This window comes from Xyrauchen texanus, chromosome 11, assembly GCF_025860055.1.
Source record: "Xyrauchen texanus isolate HMW12.3.18 chromosome 11, RBS_HiC_50CHRs, whole genome shotgun sequence".
In the NCBI taxonomy this organism is placed as follows: domain Eukaryota; kingdom Metazoa; phylum Chordata; class Actinopteri; order Cypriniformes; family Catostomidae; genus Xyrauchen; species Xyrauchen texanus.
Genome location: NC_068286.1, coordinates 39,913,924 through 39,931,902, shown reverse-complemented (window position 1 = coordinate 39,931,902; position 17,979 = coordinate 39,913,924). Strand labels below are relative to the sequence as shown.

General features: G+C 33.6%; 1 protein-coding gene across 2 annotated transcripts; it reads left to right on the top strand.

The window, feature by feature from the left end:
• The first annotated feature begins 11,552 nt into the window (after positions 1-11,552).
• On the top strand, positions 11,553-16,955 carry LOC127651913 (OCIA domain-containing protein 1). 2 transcript variants are annotated; one of them, XM_052137975.1, is made up of 8 exons: positions 11,553-11,698; positions 12,035-12,119; positions 12,204-12,257; positions 13,699-13,746; positions 13,835-13,964; positions 15,442-15,602; positions 16,492-16,641; positions 16,813-16,955. In XM_052137975.1, exons 1-8 carry the CDS (start codon positions 11,639-11,641, stop codon positions 16,848-16,850), a joined length of 726 nt encoding a protein of 241 aa, XP_051993935.1. In that variant the 5' UTR covers positions 11,553-11,638; the 3' UTR covers positions 16,851-16,955. The 2 variants fall into 2 exon arrangements, with proteins under 2 accessions (XP_051993935.1, XP_051993934.1); XM_052137974.1 differs by having other exon boundaries at positions 16,489-16,641.
• The last annotated feature ends 1,024 nt before the right edge of the window (positions 16,956-17,979 follow it).

The following is a 17,979-nucleotide window of genomic DNA, read 5'->3' as shown; positions in this document are numbered from 1 at the left end:
ACGCGAGACTTCCTGTAAGCTTGCATATGAAGCTTATGGGATCAGTTATTTTTGTTGTTATCGCGAGAGTGTGTTGCGGACGAGTGCCAGGCGCGTGTGAAAGTTCTCACGATGGGAAGAGAGAGACCGCACCTTTCGAGCGGGCCGTGAGAAAACATTTCTAGTAGGTAGGAAGCTGGGGAACTAATGCGCTAACTCCAGGAAATGGGGATCTGACGGGGAGCAGTTTAAAACCAAAGATGCCAAACGAATGTTATTATTAAAAGTCTTGATTGAAGTCTTCAATGTGAGAAAATTGTTGGTGTTCGCCCCTTTCCACTGTATAAATTCCAACAATCTTAGTGAGAGCACTTGACAACCTAAACATTACATGATTAAACAGAATTTATGGAACTGCCTAGTGCACTGTAAAGTGTCTTGGTATCACCAGATGGTAGCATTGCTTCACTGTGGAAATGGTGCTACATCAAACAGATCACTTTACTGTGTAGCTAAAGCAAACAGATTGTGTAGATATATCAAATGAAGCTTCAGAGTATTCATATTAGTAACATTATGAACACTGGGTTCCCACTGTGATTTCCAAGCAGGGCCATAGCTAGTGGTTGTAAATGTCCAGGGGGACCCACAACAAATTCTAAACTGTATTTTCTAATAGGAACGGGGCCCAGAGCAATATACAGTCAGGGGGTCCAGATTACCTTGCTACAGCTCTGTTTCCAGGCCTGCATCTTCTTATTCGGCTACATAGTAAACTGTCTGACATAGCAGCATTTCTATGTGACTACAATTTCTACAATCTCATTAAATTTAATTAAAATCACAAACAACTGCAAAAGTCATTAAAAAAATCATGGAAATTCATTGGTCAAAAGATATTGAAACCCTAACAAGTTAAAAAAAAAAGGAAATAACTATTGATTGTTTCATATAAATACATATAGTTGTATTAATAGATACAAGTGTTATACATTATAAATGAATACAAAAATGTCATTGAACCTATTTGTCAAATACATGTTTCATGGTGAAACTGAGTTGCTTTGTTTTACTGGTAACACTTTACAATAAGGTTCCATTTATTAACATTGGTTAACAACATTAGTTAACATGAACTAACAATGAACAACACATTTTTCCGGCATTCGCAATGTTACTTTGTAAAAATATAATTGTTCATTATTAGTTCATGTCAGTTCATACTGTATTAACAAATGTATATACAACTTTTGAATTGAACAATGTAGGAGTATGTTGAAATTACTATTAACCAAGGTTTGTAAATGCTGTAAAATAATTGTTCATTGTTAGTTCATGTTTACCAATGAACAAATGGAACCTTATTGTAAAGTGTTACATTAGTGCATTTAACTCAATTCTGCAATGTTGAGCAAACGCAAAAATGTTTAAAAACAATCGAATATCTTTTGTCCCTTGGCATGCACTGTACTTGTCACAACTTGTTTTGCACCCAACCAATGGCCATGTGATGCAAAAGTAATGTAGTAAGTTTATGGATCATTAATAGTAGGTTGCTATTTTGATCCCCACAATAGTTAACCATGAGCCATCAACATTGTGCCTTTGAACAATGCACTTAACCACAGGTTACTCCAAGAGGGAATGAACCTGTAATAAGTGTACTATAGGACACGAATATTCCTGTTTAATCAGTGATTACTTACCTAATGATTATATTCCTATTCCTTCATTACTTGAACATAATAATAAGTTATGAGTTCAGGGATTGAGTACATTATAGTAAACACAGTACGGATAAATCTACAGGACATTTTAAATTTCTTATATAAAATAAACATTTTATGTTTAAAAGTCAGTGGATATGTAGTTAAACTTAATTTATGCTCAACTGAAAAAAAAACTCAATCCGATCTCATGAAAATTCATACATATTTTACGAGTTGGCTATTTCATATGATTTAGTACGATTTAGTTTGTATGAATTCATGCGATTTCATTTAGTTCAAATGCCCGGATAAGTAATGAGGAATCGTGAGGTGTCAAGGACATGCTTTTCAATATTATGCCCTTACTCATACCCCTTACCTAAACCTAACTGATCAGTAGAGTGTGTAAAACACGATAGGAAGCCGTTGTGTGTGACAGAATAAAGTAATTGTCATGTATTAGATGAAAACGATGTCTAGCAACGTCATTGGCTACAGTGAAAGTCATAAAAATTCACACGAGTGCAGTCATACTATTTCATACAAATTAGCCAAATTTAGAAAAGTCATATGAATCCTTACGATTTTGCTGTGAGAGTGTGATGAGCAGTCAGATTCGAATTTGCTGGAGTTTCACCTAGCAGGAATGGTCCTTAATTAGGACATAATGTCAAGAAGTGAAGTTCTATTTCCACTTAAATCAATGCACAGCCTGTCTTCCTTGGGTCTGTCAGTGTGCCCTACCTGTCTCTATGGCATGACAGTGTTCACCGTGACGTATAAGTGGTCAGGACTTTAGTTGAGGTTTATTTCACCAATTTGTAGTCTCTGTTTAGAGTCATATTCCTGCACTTCTTTGAGTTAAAGCTGCACTCTTTAAAATTAAGGTTCCATGAAGGGGTTTTCGCAGCAATGCTATAAAATAACAATTTTTGTTTCCCCAAATAACCTTTCAGTGAAATAACAATTTTTTAAAGAACCATTTTATAATCTATAGAACCTTTTACCATTGCAAAGAACATTTTGTGCAATGGGAACGTTCCTTGGATGTTAAAGATTCTTCTTGGAACCATGCATGCCAATAAAGAACCTTTATTTTTAAGAGTGTACTGTTTAGGTATTTTTATTTTACTTTGCAATTATTTTTATTTTATTTGGTCTGCAGACATGTTTTAAATTGTGAAGCTCGTAATTCAGATGGATAGCCCTGATTGTGTAACATCTCTAGGGCAGCTAAAAATAATAAATTTTTCTCCCATTCAATTTTAGTGATTGCTCCAAAAAGGTTCCACTTAATTTATACTAAACATCTAAGAATGAAATTAATTGTTTAAAGTGGGTGGGGCATGTATGTACGTATATATACATACTCTTCCCAAAACTGAAGCGTGACATAGTTTGTAGCAATCATATATATATATGATTGCTACAAACTACGCTTCAGTTTAGGGAATGCAGTAGATTTATTTACAAAGAAAACAAGAGATGATGAATAAGAAATGCTTCACTAAGAAAGAAAACTATAAGTCACAGCAGTAGTCTGGAGAAATAACATAACTTGTAAACTCACAACCATACAAACAAGAATGGACAAGAGGAAGGAGAACAATAGGTCTATACACATGGGGACTAAAGACATTACAATGAACAGCTGGGAACAACAATAGAGGGAATGGGGAACCGGTGTGTGAGATGAGGATGTCTGGAAGGTGCATGATGGGAAATGTAGTTCGGGGAAAAATCTTCAACATAAGTCTCAGAACACAAAAGGATGATGACAAACATGACACTGTAATTGTATAAAGTTTGCAGTCAGTTCAACAGGATATCAAATGTCTGAATAACAAGCTCTCTCTTCATAATTCCTGAGAAAAAACTTTGTGTGTTCAAACACTTCAAATATATGACAAGCCCCATGTTCATTGGAATGAGAGTGGCATAATGGTTGGAACCAAAACTACTTGTCGAAAAGCTACTTCACCTAAGGTTCTCAAGGAACGAGGGTGAATATGCAGCAACAACAATTCCTGAGTTTCAAATCCTTTACTTTCACCAGATTTCCTTAGACCAAGCTTTAATCAAAGTTATTCTAGGGGAGGCGCTGTTATTGATATGTTGTGTAAGGCTTGCTATTACTAAACTCAGTGGAAATTAACCAAGATAAGAGATCATAGGATAAAACTCTTATGGTGGTTCACATATTGACCTTGTTAAACCCAAGCCCTCTAAATATATTTCATATTATAAATTAATATATAAATATATATGGTTCATTCTACAAAACGGGTGCCATTCCCTCTTATTCATAGGCACTGTAAAAAACAAAATGGTGATAACCAACTGATTTTTACCACAAGGAGCTATGTATACCTGATCTAACCCTCAAAAGTAGTTTTGTTGGTGTAACCTTATGTGTTCAGGTTGATTCAGGGATGTTAAATAATGTTTTACTTGAATAAAGTAAAGTTACATTTTTGGGGTTTTTCAGAGTGAAACAACGTGTTTTTTACAGAATGTGTAAAATGAGTTTAATGATGAATAGCTGATGTTAACTTTTTGCTATGTGTTAATGGCGATGGTTTTCCAAGCACATCACAAAACTCTTATAACTTTATTTCACTTTTATGTTTTGCTTTTTTTTACCTGAACCCACCTCAACTTCACTTTACCCTGTTTGTGAATATGCACATTTTGATGTAAACAAAATATATGAAAATGAAAGCTAGTACTTTGTCTTTATTCTCTCCACATTCTTTAGATTCTAGTTGATAAAGTACTATAATTAAAGTCTTAACGTCTTCCACTGTTTCACTATCACATTTTTCCCTTCTGTTAAGTATTGAACTACAGTACTCTTTAAATCAAAACTTTGTTAAAATAACATCATTATAATTTCAGAACTTATTAGCACTTAAAAACATTATTTGTCTGATAGGATGTTTATAATCTTTGCAAATACCTGCAGAAACTTTAAAATCACCTTAACTGGAATAGGAACCTATTTTTATAGAAATAATATAAAATAAAATAAAATGTCACACAACAGTCCATTCAAACAAGTCTACTTATTCATTAGTGATCTTTATCATTGAGGAAATCACAAAAGGGACACAACATGGTTCTCATAGCAGTTTGTCATATAAATTCCTCTGACAGTGCAATTTTAAAGCATGCTGGATAACATGTGCATGGCACCATAAAGATATGGACAAAAGCAAAACCCCCTCACCTAATTTCATCTCCATCCAGCTATGCCACTGCTCACTTTATATCAGGTATTATCAATTTATTAACCATTGCAACATCCTCTTTCACCACCTTTAAATAGTGGGGCATCATAAACAAGTTGGCAAAGGTTAGGACAAGTTGGGGCAATCATGATGTCATGATCTTAAATCTACCCACTTGCCATACACTTGTTTGAGACATTAAGAAGAGAAGAGATATAACCAATACGAGGGTCTGAGAAGAAGAATCATAGGAAGAGATGGCATTGAGGGGGAGTGTTGCCGGCACAAATCAGTTTAGGGGCTATATATATATATATATATATATATATATATATATATATATATATATATAAGAGGGCCCCACTGGTGAAATTCTCATAACATTAAAAAATCTAGGACCACTGCAAATTTGAAAAATGTAAGTATAAAACTAAGCAAACTGCTAAAAGTACACCATCCCTCCACCTCCACATCTCCACCCTTACTGTACATTTCACAACAACTTTAGTAAAAATGAGGCCTTAGAAACAGTTCCTGGTTTTTAATATGGTTATTGCTAATGGTTGCTTTATGGAACTATCTTTATCGGCAAAAATCTATGCTGATAGTTGCCGATCGTTTATTCATTAATCATTTCAAACTAAGAGTCCCCAGTGTGTTTCGGGCTTGTTTATTGTTAAAAGTCCTGAGTTGTGCACCAAATCTGAATTTTTCCTGGTTATTTTGGGGATTTTTGTTGAACATTAAACTGCATCTGGGATTTTGTTCATTTAGAATACAATGTTTTTGGACATTCTGTAAATCAATTTCATACAATGTCATTGGCTGATAAACTGGTTATCAGCTTTTCCCACCACCTTAGTTATTGGTATTGGCCAAATCCAGTCGACCTCTAGATTTTTATTTATACATTAACTAACTGGTCTGAAAAGTATTTTATAAATAATATTAACTTGTTTCTAGCATCTGCTTCAAGATTTTGCTAGACAAATTTTAAAAAGTAGAGGCCACACGAGGACTCCTTTGCCATCTTTGTTACATATTTTGTTTTCTTTACTTTTTTGAGTTCAGACTTGTACGATTGTATTTAAAATAATTATTATGTATGTTGTGTAAAAAGGACCTTGTTATGATTCTTCTTATTGTTGTAATAATTGTTGTAAATAAGAATTGTATTTTATTTTTCAAGCAGAGTGGCATATTTGTTCAGTTCAATTTTGAATACTTTTTCTTTATGTTGTGTACAAAAAACATGTTGTAAATATTTTTTGTACTGCATCCCCTTGATGAAGTTTACTCAGATAAATAAAGGGAAACTAAGAAATATGAAGGATGATGCACATTTCACATTTAAATTCAGATTTTTTTTCTGATACAACTTTTTTGTAATAGTTGACCTTTTCTATTTATGCCTTTCACATAAAAGCAAGTAAAAGAACAATTGCAGAATGCAGAAACTCTCAGAATATGTAACATAAGATTTTATATTAAACAATAACATTTACAATGTCCCATATATAATAGAATCTTATATAAACAAATTGACTAAGACAAGAAGCAAAATAAATGTAAGGCTTTAAAATACACAGTGAAATAAAACTATGACTTTTCCTCTTTTTTTCATTTTCTGAAGTTCTCTGATATGCAGTCAAGGTCAGGTATCAAAATCCAAATCCAGTTTAATATTTTATAGATGCATAATTACAGTATAATACATACATAATAGCATAGTAATAACATATAATGCTGCGTTTTACTTTATAAATAGGTTCCCCTAAGGATATCAGAGTTATCCAATGTTTTCTTCTCCTCCTTGAGTTTAACAGTAATTGTCGGATTGTCATACATCTCTATTTCATGATCCATATTTTCATGTTTTCCCATTTCCTCATCATCTTCAGCAACATTGCAGCACTTGCAACAACAACAGCAGCAGTGAGCGGTCATCATTACAACCACTTTGTCCCAGGGTTTAAGAGAGTGGACCATAGGGGGAGGAAGTCCCAAGACCAGAGACAAGAAGCAAGCCACTGTGGTTTGTGATTCTTTACAAGTACAAGTACACCCACAAGGACCTGCCAACCAGCCATAGAGAGGATGAAGACCAGTAGAGGGAAAGCAAAGAAGCAGAGGATGATGTAAAAGCCAGCAAACCACCAGTAAAGGGCTGCTATACCAACAAGAGCCTTTGCTATGCGAATTGGGACACATGTAAAGGGGATTGGGTACCACAGCAAGTCCCAGAGATGTTGAAGAAGAGATGAACCAGGGCTATCTAATGGAGATAAAAAGTTACATTGTGAAGTTATGGACTGGGTAGTGGTAGTGTGTTTATACTCTATATACAGAACCTTTTCCTAAATTAACATGTCATGTTAACCTGTAATGAATTTGCCAGTGTTTACCCAGGACTGGCCATGGCTGCTAGTATTGCTGTAGTAGTTGTGCCAATATTGGATCCCAAGGAAAGAGGATATACCCTTTCAATTCTTATGATGCCAGTACCTGAGATCAAAAAGAATACAACCATCTTAATATAGTCAACTTCCAACTTCTAGGTTTTACTAGAAAGGAGCAGAGTTGTTAAAAGCATAGTTTACCCAAAAATGAAAACTCTCTCATTATTCACTTATCCTGATGCCATCCCAGATGTGTATGACTGTCTTTCTTAAGCAGAACACAAATAAAGATTTTTTTAGAAGAAGATACTGTAGAGCTCTGTCAGGTCCTTACAATCCAAGTAAATGGGTGACAGCAATTTGATGGTCCAAATGTCACATTTAGGCATCATAAAAGTAATCCACACGACTCCAGTCAATCAATGAATGTCTTCTGAAGCTAATTGATAGGTTTATGTAAGAAACAAGTAGATAATTAAAACGATTTAACTGTAAATTGGTGCTTCCTTCCTGGGCACTGATGCTGTTTGAAATGGCCGAACTCTCGCATGACGTTCATTATTCTGTTGTAAATAAGAGCCGCTTCCAAATTCTTGCATGAACCTACCAACACGCTTACATCACGCAACAGCTACGTAGTGCGTCAACTGCTTGGAAATGCTTTTTAAAAGTTTCATTTTTAATTATCAATTTATTTATTTTCTGATTTGCTTCAGAAGACATTCATTGATCGACTGGGGTCGCATGGATTAGATTTCTATTGCCTAAATGTGACTTTTGAACCTTCAAAATGCTGGCACCAGTTTACTTGCATTATAAGGATCTGACAGAGGACCTGACACCCGCCTCCTTTGCCGGAGACGCCGGTTCAAGACCCGTATGGAGCGGGTAGAACATGAGCATCACATGAGTCCCAAACTGCATGACACACTTACGATAAAATGTGTAATATGCAAACAATAGACACTCCTCAAATTGATCTGAAAGATGCATATATCCATAAAATTCCCATATATATATATATTAGGGCTAACATTTTTAATCGAATTAATTACATGGTGTCCCGATTAATTAATCGTGATTAATCGCATATACTAATATTTGTTGAGAAAGCCCATCATATAACAATAATTCAATATATAAAGATTATACATATTTATATCAATATATAATTATACATAGTTCTCTTTAAATATTTAAAAATTATATATATATATATATATATATATATATATATATATATATATAATAAAAAATATTCAGATAATAAAAATGCATTACTTTCTTGTGGCAGAAGAGTTCTTATCAAGAGAGTATCAAGACAATACAAAAAGCAGCTTTAGAATACAATGTATTGTTTACTACCATATTATTGATCATAATCCAATCATTGGCACACAGTTCACGGCAATCCATTTCACAAGTGAATTTGTCAATCAGTTCGAGATTTATTATGAGAGCTTGTTTAAGCACCCGTCAATGTACACCTGCGTCAGAATTTTTTTTTTTATTAATGTTTTCAAAACTTTTACATCTAGAGACAAAAAGGTAAATAAATAAATAAATAAGCCGTTTAAATAAACATATGACATTGTTTACATATTTCAATACACTTTACAGCTTTCTTGTTACTCAAATTGGAAATTGTTCTTAGGTATTGCTGAACCTCTAAATATTGATAAAACTAATGGTTTATAACCACCATACTTAGATTTATGAATACTAAACTTTGCCAACAAAAGCAGAACATTAATCAAATAATATTCCTTATGAAGAAACATGTCATAGCTAAAAAAAACTAATAAAACATTTTCAAAACAAAGTTGAAAGCTGGGAATAATATGATCTCTAACAATCTTTTTGCAGAAATTGCAGAAATCAGACAAAACAAGTCGAGTATGGACAACTCCAAAATAAATGAAAGACCACAAAATGTACAGAATATATTGACACCACAATTCAATCTCTCTACAAGAAAATAATTAGTGAGGTAGTACTTATAAATAAGTTTGAAGGAAATTTCTTTGATTTTATTCAAGATTAAATATTTATGGGTAATTTCCATATTCTCAATCTCAATCCAGCATCAGACATGCTTGTGTAGTGTCTCGAGTGCATTGCATCATGAACATAAAATGTTTAGGTCACTGTTTCAAGTTAAATATAGTTTAATACTCAATTTTTAAACACATCTTGAGATCCCTTAGTTCGCATTTGCGCTCCTTCAAGTTTTTTTTTATTTTTTTTTTTTTTATTGAACTATAGCATATACAAACAGCATGGCAACAATCATATATCATTGCAATATAACAATGAAATCAGGTGCAAAATTGCATTACAGAAAACAAAAAAACAAAATAAAACAAAAAAAAAATTTAAATAAAAAGCTAGGGTTTGTTTTTTAAATCATATTCTTCAATTATTTCAAAAAGTTTTTGTGCATATTTACTTTTCATCATTTGCAGGGCCTTTGTGTAAGAAAGAAATGCATTGTGAAATGCAGAAAACCTGGGTTTCAATTTCAAATATTTCGATTTGTGTATATAAAATTTTCCAAAAATAATAATGTCATTAACCAGAAAATCATCTTTGTAACTGTTCATAACAAGTCCAAAGACAATGTCCTTCTGAGAGAAATCTGAAAGAAGAGGAACCTTTGGGAAGAGCCACTCATGAATGTCAAGCCATAAAGCCTCTACATACATACAATGAAAAAATAAATGATCAGTGGTTTCTACCTCATCACAAAATACACAATTTCTAGTTTAAATTCCAAATCTTTGTCGTATGCGCTCCTTCAAGTGTTTTGAACGCAAGAAAGTGTTTTCTTCACTGTATAAACTGCGTGTTGCTCACACAGCTGAAATTTCTCTTACTGCCCTCTGGAGTAAACAGGTGGTACTACAAGCTTGCGTTTCTCAGGACCACTGATCTCTCTCTCTCTCTCTCTCTCTCTCTCTCTCCTCTCTCTCTCTCTCTCTCTCTCTCTCTATATATATAGATCAGTGCTCAGGACTCTTCCTTATTATGGTCCAGGAGGGCATTGCGAGTAAATGCGTTAATTGTTTTAACGCGTTATTTTTTGTCAAATTAATCGCACAGAATTAACGTGTTAAATCGACAGCCCTAGTACAAATATTACTTTTTTTTTCAGCCCACCCAAAGAATGGAGAGCTAGCAGACTGTGAGTAGATATTTGCAGAATTGGACAAAAAGTGTACTAGATAAGATTTACTGAGTGCATCTTTAATTAAGTTAGTATTGATATATTTGATGCGCCTGATTGCGAATTTAAAATGTGAAGATATTTTCTATGTGAGTGCTTTTGAGAAGCCACTGTCACTACTCGATTGAGTTGTTACTCCTCTTTCTTTGTTGCAATGAAGATGTATCAAAGCGTCTATTTTTTTTTTCTTTTAATTTGAAGTTTATAAAATACTACAAACACGTGTTTTTGTTCTTCCTCATAAATTATACCAGTGAGAGTGTGAACATAAAAGCATTAGTGTTTAGTTTTCCATTCAGTAAATTCAGTAAATTAATTATTAATTTGATATAGGCTTCATGTAATAGGTAATTTGCATATCAAAGATTCCAAATGCTATTTTTCGGTGATTTGGTATTTTAATTTAAAGTTTTGTTTAAAGTTTTTCTACAACGTTTTGGATCAAGGTATAGCCTGTATCAGTGTATAGCCATTATATAATGGATAAACGTTGGATCCAATTTCATAAAAATGAAAATCACCGTCATTAAGACTAAGAGTGAGTTTGGGAACTTTAAATTACATGCGTCTATTGTGGAACCACATTGATGTTTTGTTTTGTCAACCCACATTGAATCAGCGATTGGGCACACCCCTAAACCCTAGCGGAATAATGCATTGCCTATCTCCTAATCAGGCTAAACTAGTCCTCCTATATTGAATAATAAAACAATCATTGATAACCAGTGGCATGCGGGACAGTGAATTTTTTAATCATGCACGAACTCACTTTCACTCTTTACACTTGCACTTCATCACGTTACACAAAAATGTTATATATAGCACATGTAAACATATAGCATATGTTTTAAAGAGTATGATAATTTAGACCTAAACCAGCGACCACCAATTTAAGAACAATAAGCAGAGGTATAGAGATTGGGTCTTCTAATGTTATTCTATGTTACACCTGAGGGTGGCAGTAATAGAGCAGCAGATCACCATTAACACGGTCGAAGAAGACTGTTCTGGTGTATTTGACATTTGTAAAGGTGTCTGGAGGAAAACCGGTGCTCTAGTGCTACAGCTAAAGATACCAGAGATATCGGAAGCACAATGTCTCGTCAGTCACCAGAGGGTTTCACGAAATCTGAACAGCCAGGACAGGCATCCTTGGTGTGTTTGGTAACGAAAAACGTCTAATAAAACAAAGGATTGCATGATGTTGCCAGCTAGATTAGACCAGTCTAATCCTGAATACTGTTGCTGTCCACTATAACATAAAGAGACCCGTTTATTTGACTGAATGGGTGATCTGATTTGTCTTAACCCTATACATTATGGCAGTAATACCATGTGTTTGGAAATAGTATTATGGCTTTTGGGACATTCATCATGGTATTCCCTGAAGTACCTTTGATTACCATGTATTTACCGTGGTACTTGTATCGTAGTCATTCAGTACCATGGTATATATCAATTTTCCACAGTACTTATAATGTGTGCTTGTAGGGTCCCATTGGAATTGACTACATCCCCACAGAGGAGGAGAGGAGGGTGTTCAGAGAGTGCAACCAGGAAAGCTTCTGGTACAGATGTAAGTGGACATACAATTTGTTCAACTTGTGGTTTTATTGATGTCATTAATTAAGTTTATCTATCTCTCTTTACTCAAATACAGCTCTCCCTATATCTGTCATTGGCATGGCTCTCACTCAGTTTCTTATATCTAGAGGTGAGTTTTTTTTTTTTTGTTTGTTTTTTAAATGTTGTATACAGATAGATGCAAAAAGTATTTGGCCATTTTAAGGAATAGTTCTCCCAAAAATAATTTACTCTCATGCCATCCAAGACATGTATGACTTTCTTTCTTCTGTTGAACACAAACATTTTTAGAAGAATATTTCAGCTGTGTAGGTCCATATTATGCAAGTGAATGGGTATCAGTGTTGGGTGTAATGCATTACAAAGTAATTCATTACTGTAATTAAATTACCTTTTCATTGAAAAAGTAAAGTAAGGAATTACTCTTAATTTTTCAGTAATTGAATTACAGTCATTTCTGATTTAAATGTGTTTAAATACTTTATAAACTATAGAACAATTCTATATGAAACAATAGTGAATTTAAAATAAAAATGTAATGTCTAATGTTAAAATATATTTTTTCTAATTTAACGCTGCCACCTTAAATTCTGTGGCCAGTTCATGAAAAATGTATTTGATTTTATATGATTTATTTTTGAAAGAATTAAAAGTATTGTTTTATATCTATCCTTGTATTTTTCATCTGGTTGAGGTTGATAAGGGTTTTAGAAAGTAATTATTAATAAGTAATGCAATTACTTTTCTGACAGAGTAATTAGTACAGTAACCTAATTACACTGTAGAAGATGTAATTTGTAGTTAGTAATTAATTACTTTTTAGAGTAACTTACCCAACACTGATGGGTACCAAAATTACAAAGCTCATAAATGCAGCATAAATGTAATCCATATGACTCCAGTGTTTAATTCCATATCTTCAGAAGCAATATGATAAGTTTTGGTTGAGAAACAGGTAAATATTTAAGCCCTTTTTTACTATAAATCCCCACTTTCGATTGTTGCGTTTTTGCCGATTCACATTCTTTTTTGCATATCGCCTCCTGCTGGGTATAGAGGAGAATTTATAGAAAAAGGATTTAAATATTGATCTGTTTCTCACCCACACCTATCATTGCATTGATGGATACAGTATCGTACATTGTGCTCTGTAATATTCTGCACATTTTGGCAAACAATATGGCTCATATTTCATGCATACAGAAAACTTATACAACAAAAATATACATACTATGTACTCCAGAAATTGTAGAGTTATATAATAGTATGCTATTCCAAGCACATGCAATGTGATGAACTAAGGAAGAAATTGCAAAACACATCTAATAAAAGTGAAATTAGCTCTGACAGTTGGTCGAACATAATTGTTTTGCAGATTAATTTATTATTTAATGCAATGCCATTGAAAATACTCTTTAAGTGTAGCTTCATTTTCCAAATACATTTTGGGGTCCCTGTATGATGTTTGGTCGTTAAATGCTGAATAATCTCAATGATGTTCTTTTAGTTATCTATTCAATATTATATCAAATGAAAATGGTATAATCTAAATGTTTTGTTATTTTATTTAGGTGCACTTACAGGCTCCGGTAGATTCGGCTCTCTGCCCAAAGTAGGCTGTGAGTAATACTTATAATACTGTAAATATGTGATTGTTTATTGTTTGACTAAACACTAAATATATGTGTGTGTGTGTGTGTGTGTTAGTTGCTGGTGTTTGTGGGTACCTCGGAGGGAAGATGTCATATATGAAGACATGTCAGGAGAAGTTTATGAGCCTGGAGAATTCTCCATTGGGGGAGGCAATGAGACAGAGACAGCGCCACCAACCACCAATGTGAGCACAACCCACTTATAAATGACTGATATTTGTATAGGTTTAGCCAATGGTACTTTTGTGATTAACTATTATAACCCTAAAAAAGGGTTTGCCCAAGATAAGGTTTTTATTCTTATCTTAGTAAAACAGATGCCTAATGCTCCTTCTCTCTTTTTTATATTTGTGTCCTAGAATATTTGGGCCCCTGATCTGCTTCATCAAAAAAATCATTTGATTTCTAATACTGTAACTTCATTAAAAGAATCAAAATGGTGGCCTACCGCTATACCAAAATGCATTTTTTAAATTTTTTTTATGTGAAAACACCTAAACACTAAATGAGATTTGGCCCACATTTTCATATTTCTATTCTCTGTTTCTGTCAGGGTTAAAAAGGAAAAGGGGCTCTGGGCAAAAATGCCACTGAAAGTAATAAAGATGCATGCAAAATTCTAAATATGTTGGTAAAAATTACCCCATAATGATTTCTTTTTTTCTATTTAAGCATACAATATACATATTATTTTATAAAGTACAACATCATGTTGATGTTGATTAAATGTATGGGTTAGAGGAACTAAAGTCTTGTTATTCATGTTGAAATTTGTTACTTTAATGTTATAATATAAATTAAGTACATTTAATAAAATGTCACACAAAAAGATGACATTGCACACTCAATTTATTTTTTAAATACATTTTAATTTCATAACAAAATTCCATCATTCCAAATTGAATTGAGTAATCTTTAATCAAATACAATTATTTAAATATATATATATAAATATTTATAAATGTAATTTTTTAAAACATTGCTTTGATGAAGTATTAATACATTGAAATTGAATAACAAATATTTTTGAATGGTATTTTTATACTTAATTTTAAAAAATTGCCTTTTAAAGTGATAGTTCACCCAAAAATGAAAATTCCCTCATAATTTACTCACCCTTATGATACCCCAAATGTGAATGACTTTCTTCTGTAAAAAAACACAAATTAAGATTTTTAAAAGAAAATTTCAGCTCTGTTGATCCATTCAATGCAAGTGAATTGTGATCAGAACTTTAAAGGCTCAAAAGGTTTTATATAAGTAATCCATTAGACTCCAGTGGTTAAATCCATATCTTCTAAAGTGATATGATTGGTGCAGTTGAGAAAAAGATCAGTATTCAAGTCCTTTTTCATTGTAAATCTACACTTTCACATTCAGCCACCTACTGCTTGGGCTGATCAAAGGTGGAGATTTATAGTGAAAAAGGACTTTTATGCCTGAATGTCATTTTTGGACCATCTGAGTTCTGGTCACCATTCACTTGCATTGCGAGGGCCAACAGAGGTAAAATATTATTTTAAAAATCTTAATTTGTGTTCAGCAGAAGAAAGAAATTCATTCATATCTGGAATGGCATGAGGGTGAGTAACTTTACAATTTTGGTTGAACTGTCCCTTTAATGGGAAAAGTAAATTTCTGCCCCGGTTTGTATTGTCTCAGGTTTACCCATGAGAATTCGGAGTTGAGTGATCCAAAAAAAGCAGATTTTGAGCCGGCCTTTCAGCTTGATGATCGGAAAGATCAGTCGTTCTCTTTAACCAGAGATTTCACTTACAGTGACCCTATGACTTCACCATCCCAGTATGACACCCAGCTTCTAGGTAAATAAACGCCTTTATCTGTTTACATAGAGCTTGCTATATCGTAAGGCAACATATCATATAACCCAGTGCAGGATATTGATTCTTGTTGGTTATCATGTCAAAACCTGTGTCTACACAAATGTATCAGTATTTGCACTTTCATAGGTTTTATATAAATATAGAGAAAGGGAGGAACATAAAGCATAACTATGAATAGGAACTGAACAAAGATTTACTTGAACTATACATTGGTATTAAAAACTACTTAAAGGGATAGTTCACCCAGAAATGATCTCATCAATTACTCACCCTTATGCCATCCCAGATGTGTGACTTTCATCTGCTGAACTCAAATGAAGAATTTTTTTAGAAGAATTTCTCAGCTCTTTTAGTCCATACAATGTAAGTGAATGGGTGCCTACATTTTGAAACTCGAAAAAATCACATAAATCAGCATAAAAGCAGTCTATAAGACTCCAGTGGTTAAATCAGTGTTTTCAGAAGCAATATGATAGGTGTGGGTGAGAAACAGATCACTTTTTTTTGTGGCGATTCACATTCTTCATGCATATCGCCCCCAACTGGGCAGGGAGAAGAATTTCTAGCAAAAGAGGACTTAAATATTGATCCATTTCTCAACCACACCAATAATATCACTTCTGAAGACATGGTTTAAAATACTGGAGTTTTATGGATTACTTTTATGATGCCTTTGTGCTTTTTGGAGCATTACAATTTTGCACCAGTTCACTTGCATTTTTTGGACCTACAGAGCTGAAATTTTCTTGTAAAAATCATAATTTGTGTTCTGCAGAAGAAAGAAAGTCATACACATTTGGGATGGCATGAGGGTGAGTAAATGATGAGAATGTTATTTTTGGGTGAACTATATATTTAAATCCAGCAGAACCATCTTACATTGAGGACGACGCACAGAAGAAGCCCTTGCTGTATGAAGAACTGCGGAGTAAGAACAGGGAAAACTATGAAGTCACAAAGACTCCCAAAGAAGACACACAGCTGAAGCCGGAAACTGTGATCGCCCCAACAAACAGAGGTAAGACTTTTAAAAACAATCTTCCAAAACTCACTTGTTAATACACTTATCATGTCTGTCAATGAAATGACAATGAGTCGATTCAATGGTTCAGAATATAATTTCCCTGATAGTAATATTAAAAGAGGGTGCCATAAATACATTTTCTTTCTGACTTTCTCTGGTAAACAGGGAAGAAGAATATATATGGAGACACATGGGAGGAGTGAGAAGTACCTTGATAAACTGCTCTCGTCTAGAATCGCTGACTGCACGTTCATCTGTCAAAAATGTTTCTGTTTGTGCTGTTGAAACTGATGTCTTCTAAAATACAGATGCTTAACTGTATGTCTGAGAGACATCCTGTCATTGACTTCATGAGTTAAAGATGCAACTGTTAATTAAGTTTGATTTACAAAAATATCGAATTCACTTGTTCAACTATATGGTAAAACAAAATGGATGTTGAGATTTTAAAAACATGCATTAGTTCACTAATTGTGCATTGAATCTAATCTAACTATTAAATATTTTAATTTGGTCATACACAAAAAATAAATTTTAATGAACAAATGCAGGCTGTCATAAAAGTCAAGTTGTGCATATTTTATTTCTGTACATACATTGTACATAAATACACAGAAATAATGTTTGAAAAATAAAGATGATGTCCCTGGGATTTGGGGTGACATCAGACAAGAAATAGAAGGGCTTCGTAATTTAAGTGATAGAAACACGCACTCTTCGTGCATTTTGTGTTTTAAGATCTAATAGGACCAAATTTCTTGAGAGTTATGGGACATTACGGAGTTATAAACCTACATTGGATACATTTACACAAGTATAGTTCACTAAGAAAAAAGGCCTGCACTAGCAACAAAGGCTTGCTCAGCCTAAACAGTCTTCACAAAAAATATTCTTACCTAGGATTATACCCAGGATTAAAACACAGATGGTAAAAAAAAAACTTAAGATGCATCTTTCTGCCCTGGTGAAGCTCCGACAAATGTGGGTTTACATTTAAAAAATGGCAACAGAAATAATTTTTCAGTTTGTCCCAGAATAATTGATGATATAATGCATTAAACGTTTTCAACATGACCAAACCGATTTAGAAGTGCTTATTTGTCTTCCATTTGAGCAAATGACAAACAACACGTCATAGGGACAGACAGAAACAATCACCCACGCACACAAATCAAGAGACAAACGTTTGCTGCTCATCTTTTAAAACTGAGCAAGTAAACAAAAGGTTTAAAAAAAAGAAAAGGAGAACAGCAAAATTAATAATTCTGTGCTGAATCACTGCCCATTGGTGCACCTGGACCAAATCAGGTCCGGGAGTTGAACTAGACTCGC

What these genes read in the sequence shown, in the direction of transcription:
- LOC127651913 (XM_052137974.1), top strand. Translation starts at nt 11,639, where the DNA reads ATGTCTCGTCAGTCACCAGAGGGTTTCACGAAATCTGAACAGCCAGGA. An exon ending in AGCCAGGACAGGCATCCTTG is followed by an intron (nt 11,699 to 12,034) that starts GTGTGTTTGGTA and finishes GTGTGCTTGTAG; the next exon opens with GGTCCCATTGGAATTGACTA. An exon ending in CTCTCTGCCCAAAGTAGGCT is followed by an intron (nt 13,747 to 13,834) that starts GTGAGTAATACT and finishes TGTGTGTGTTAG; the next exon opens with TTGCTGGTGTTTGTGGGTAC.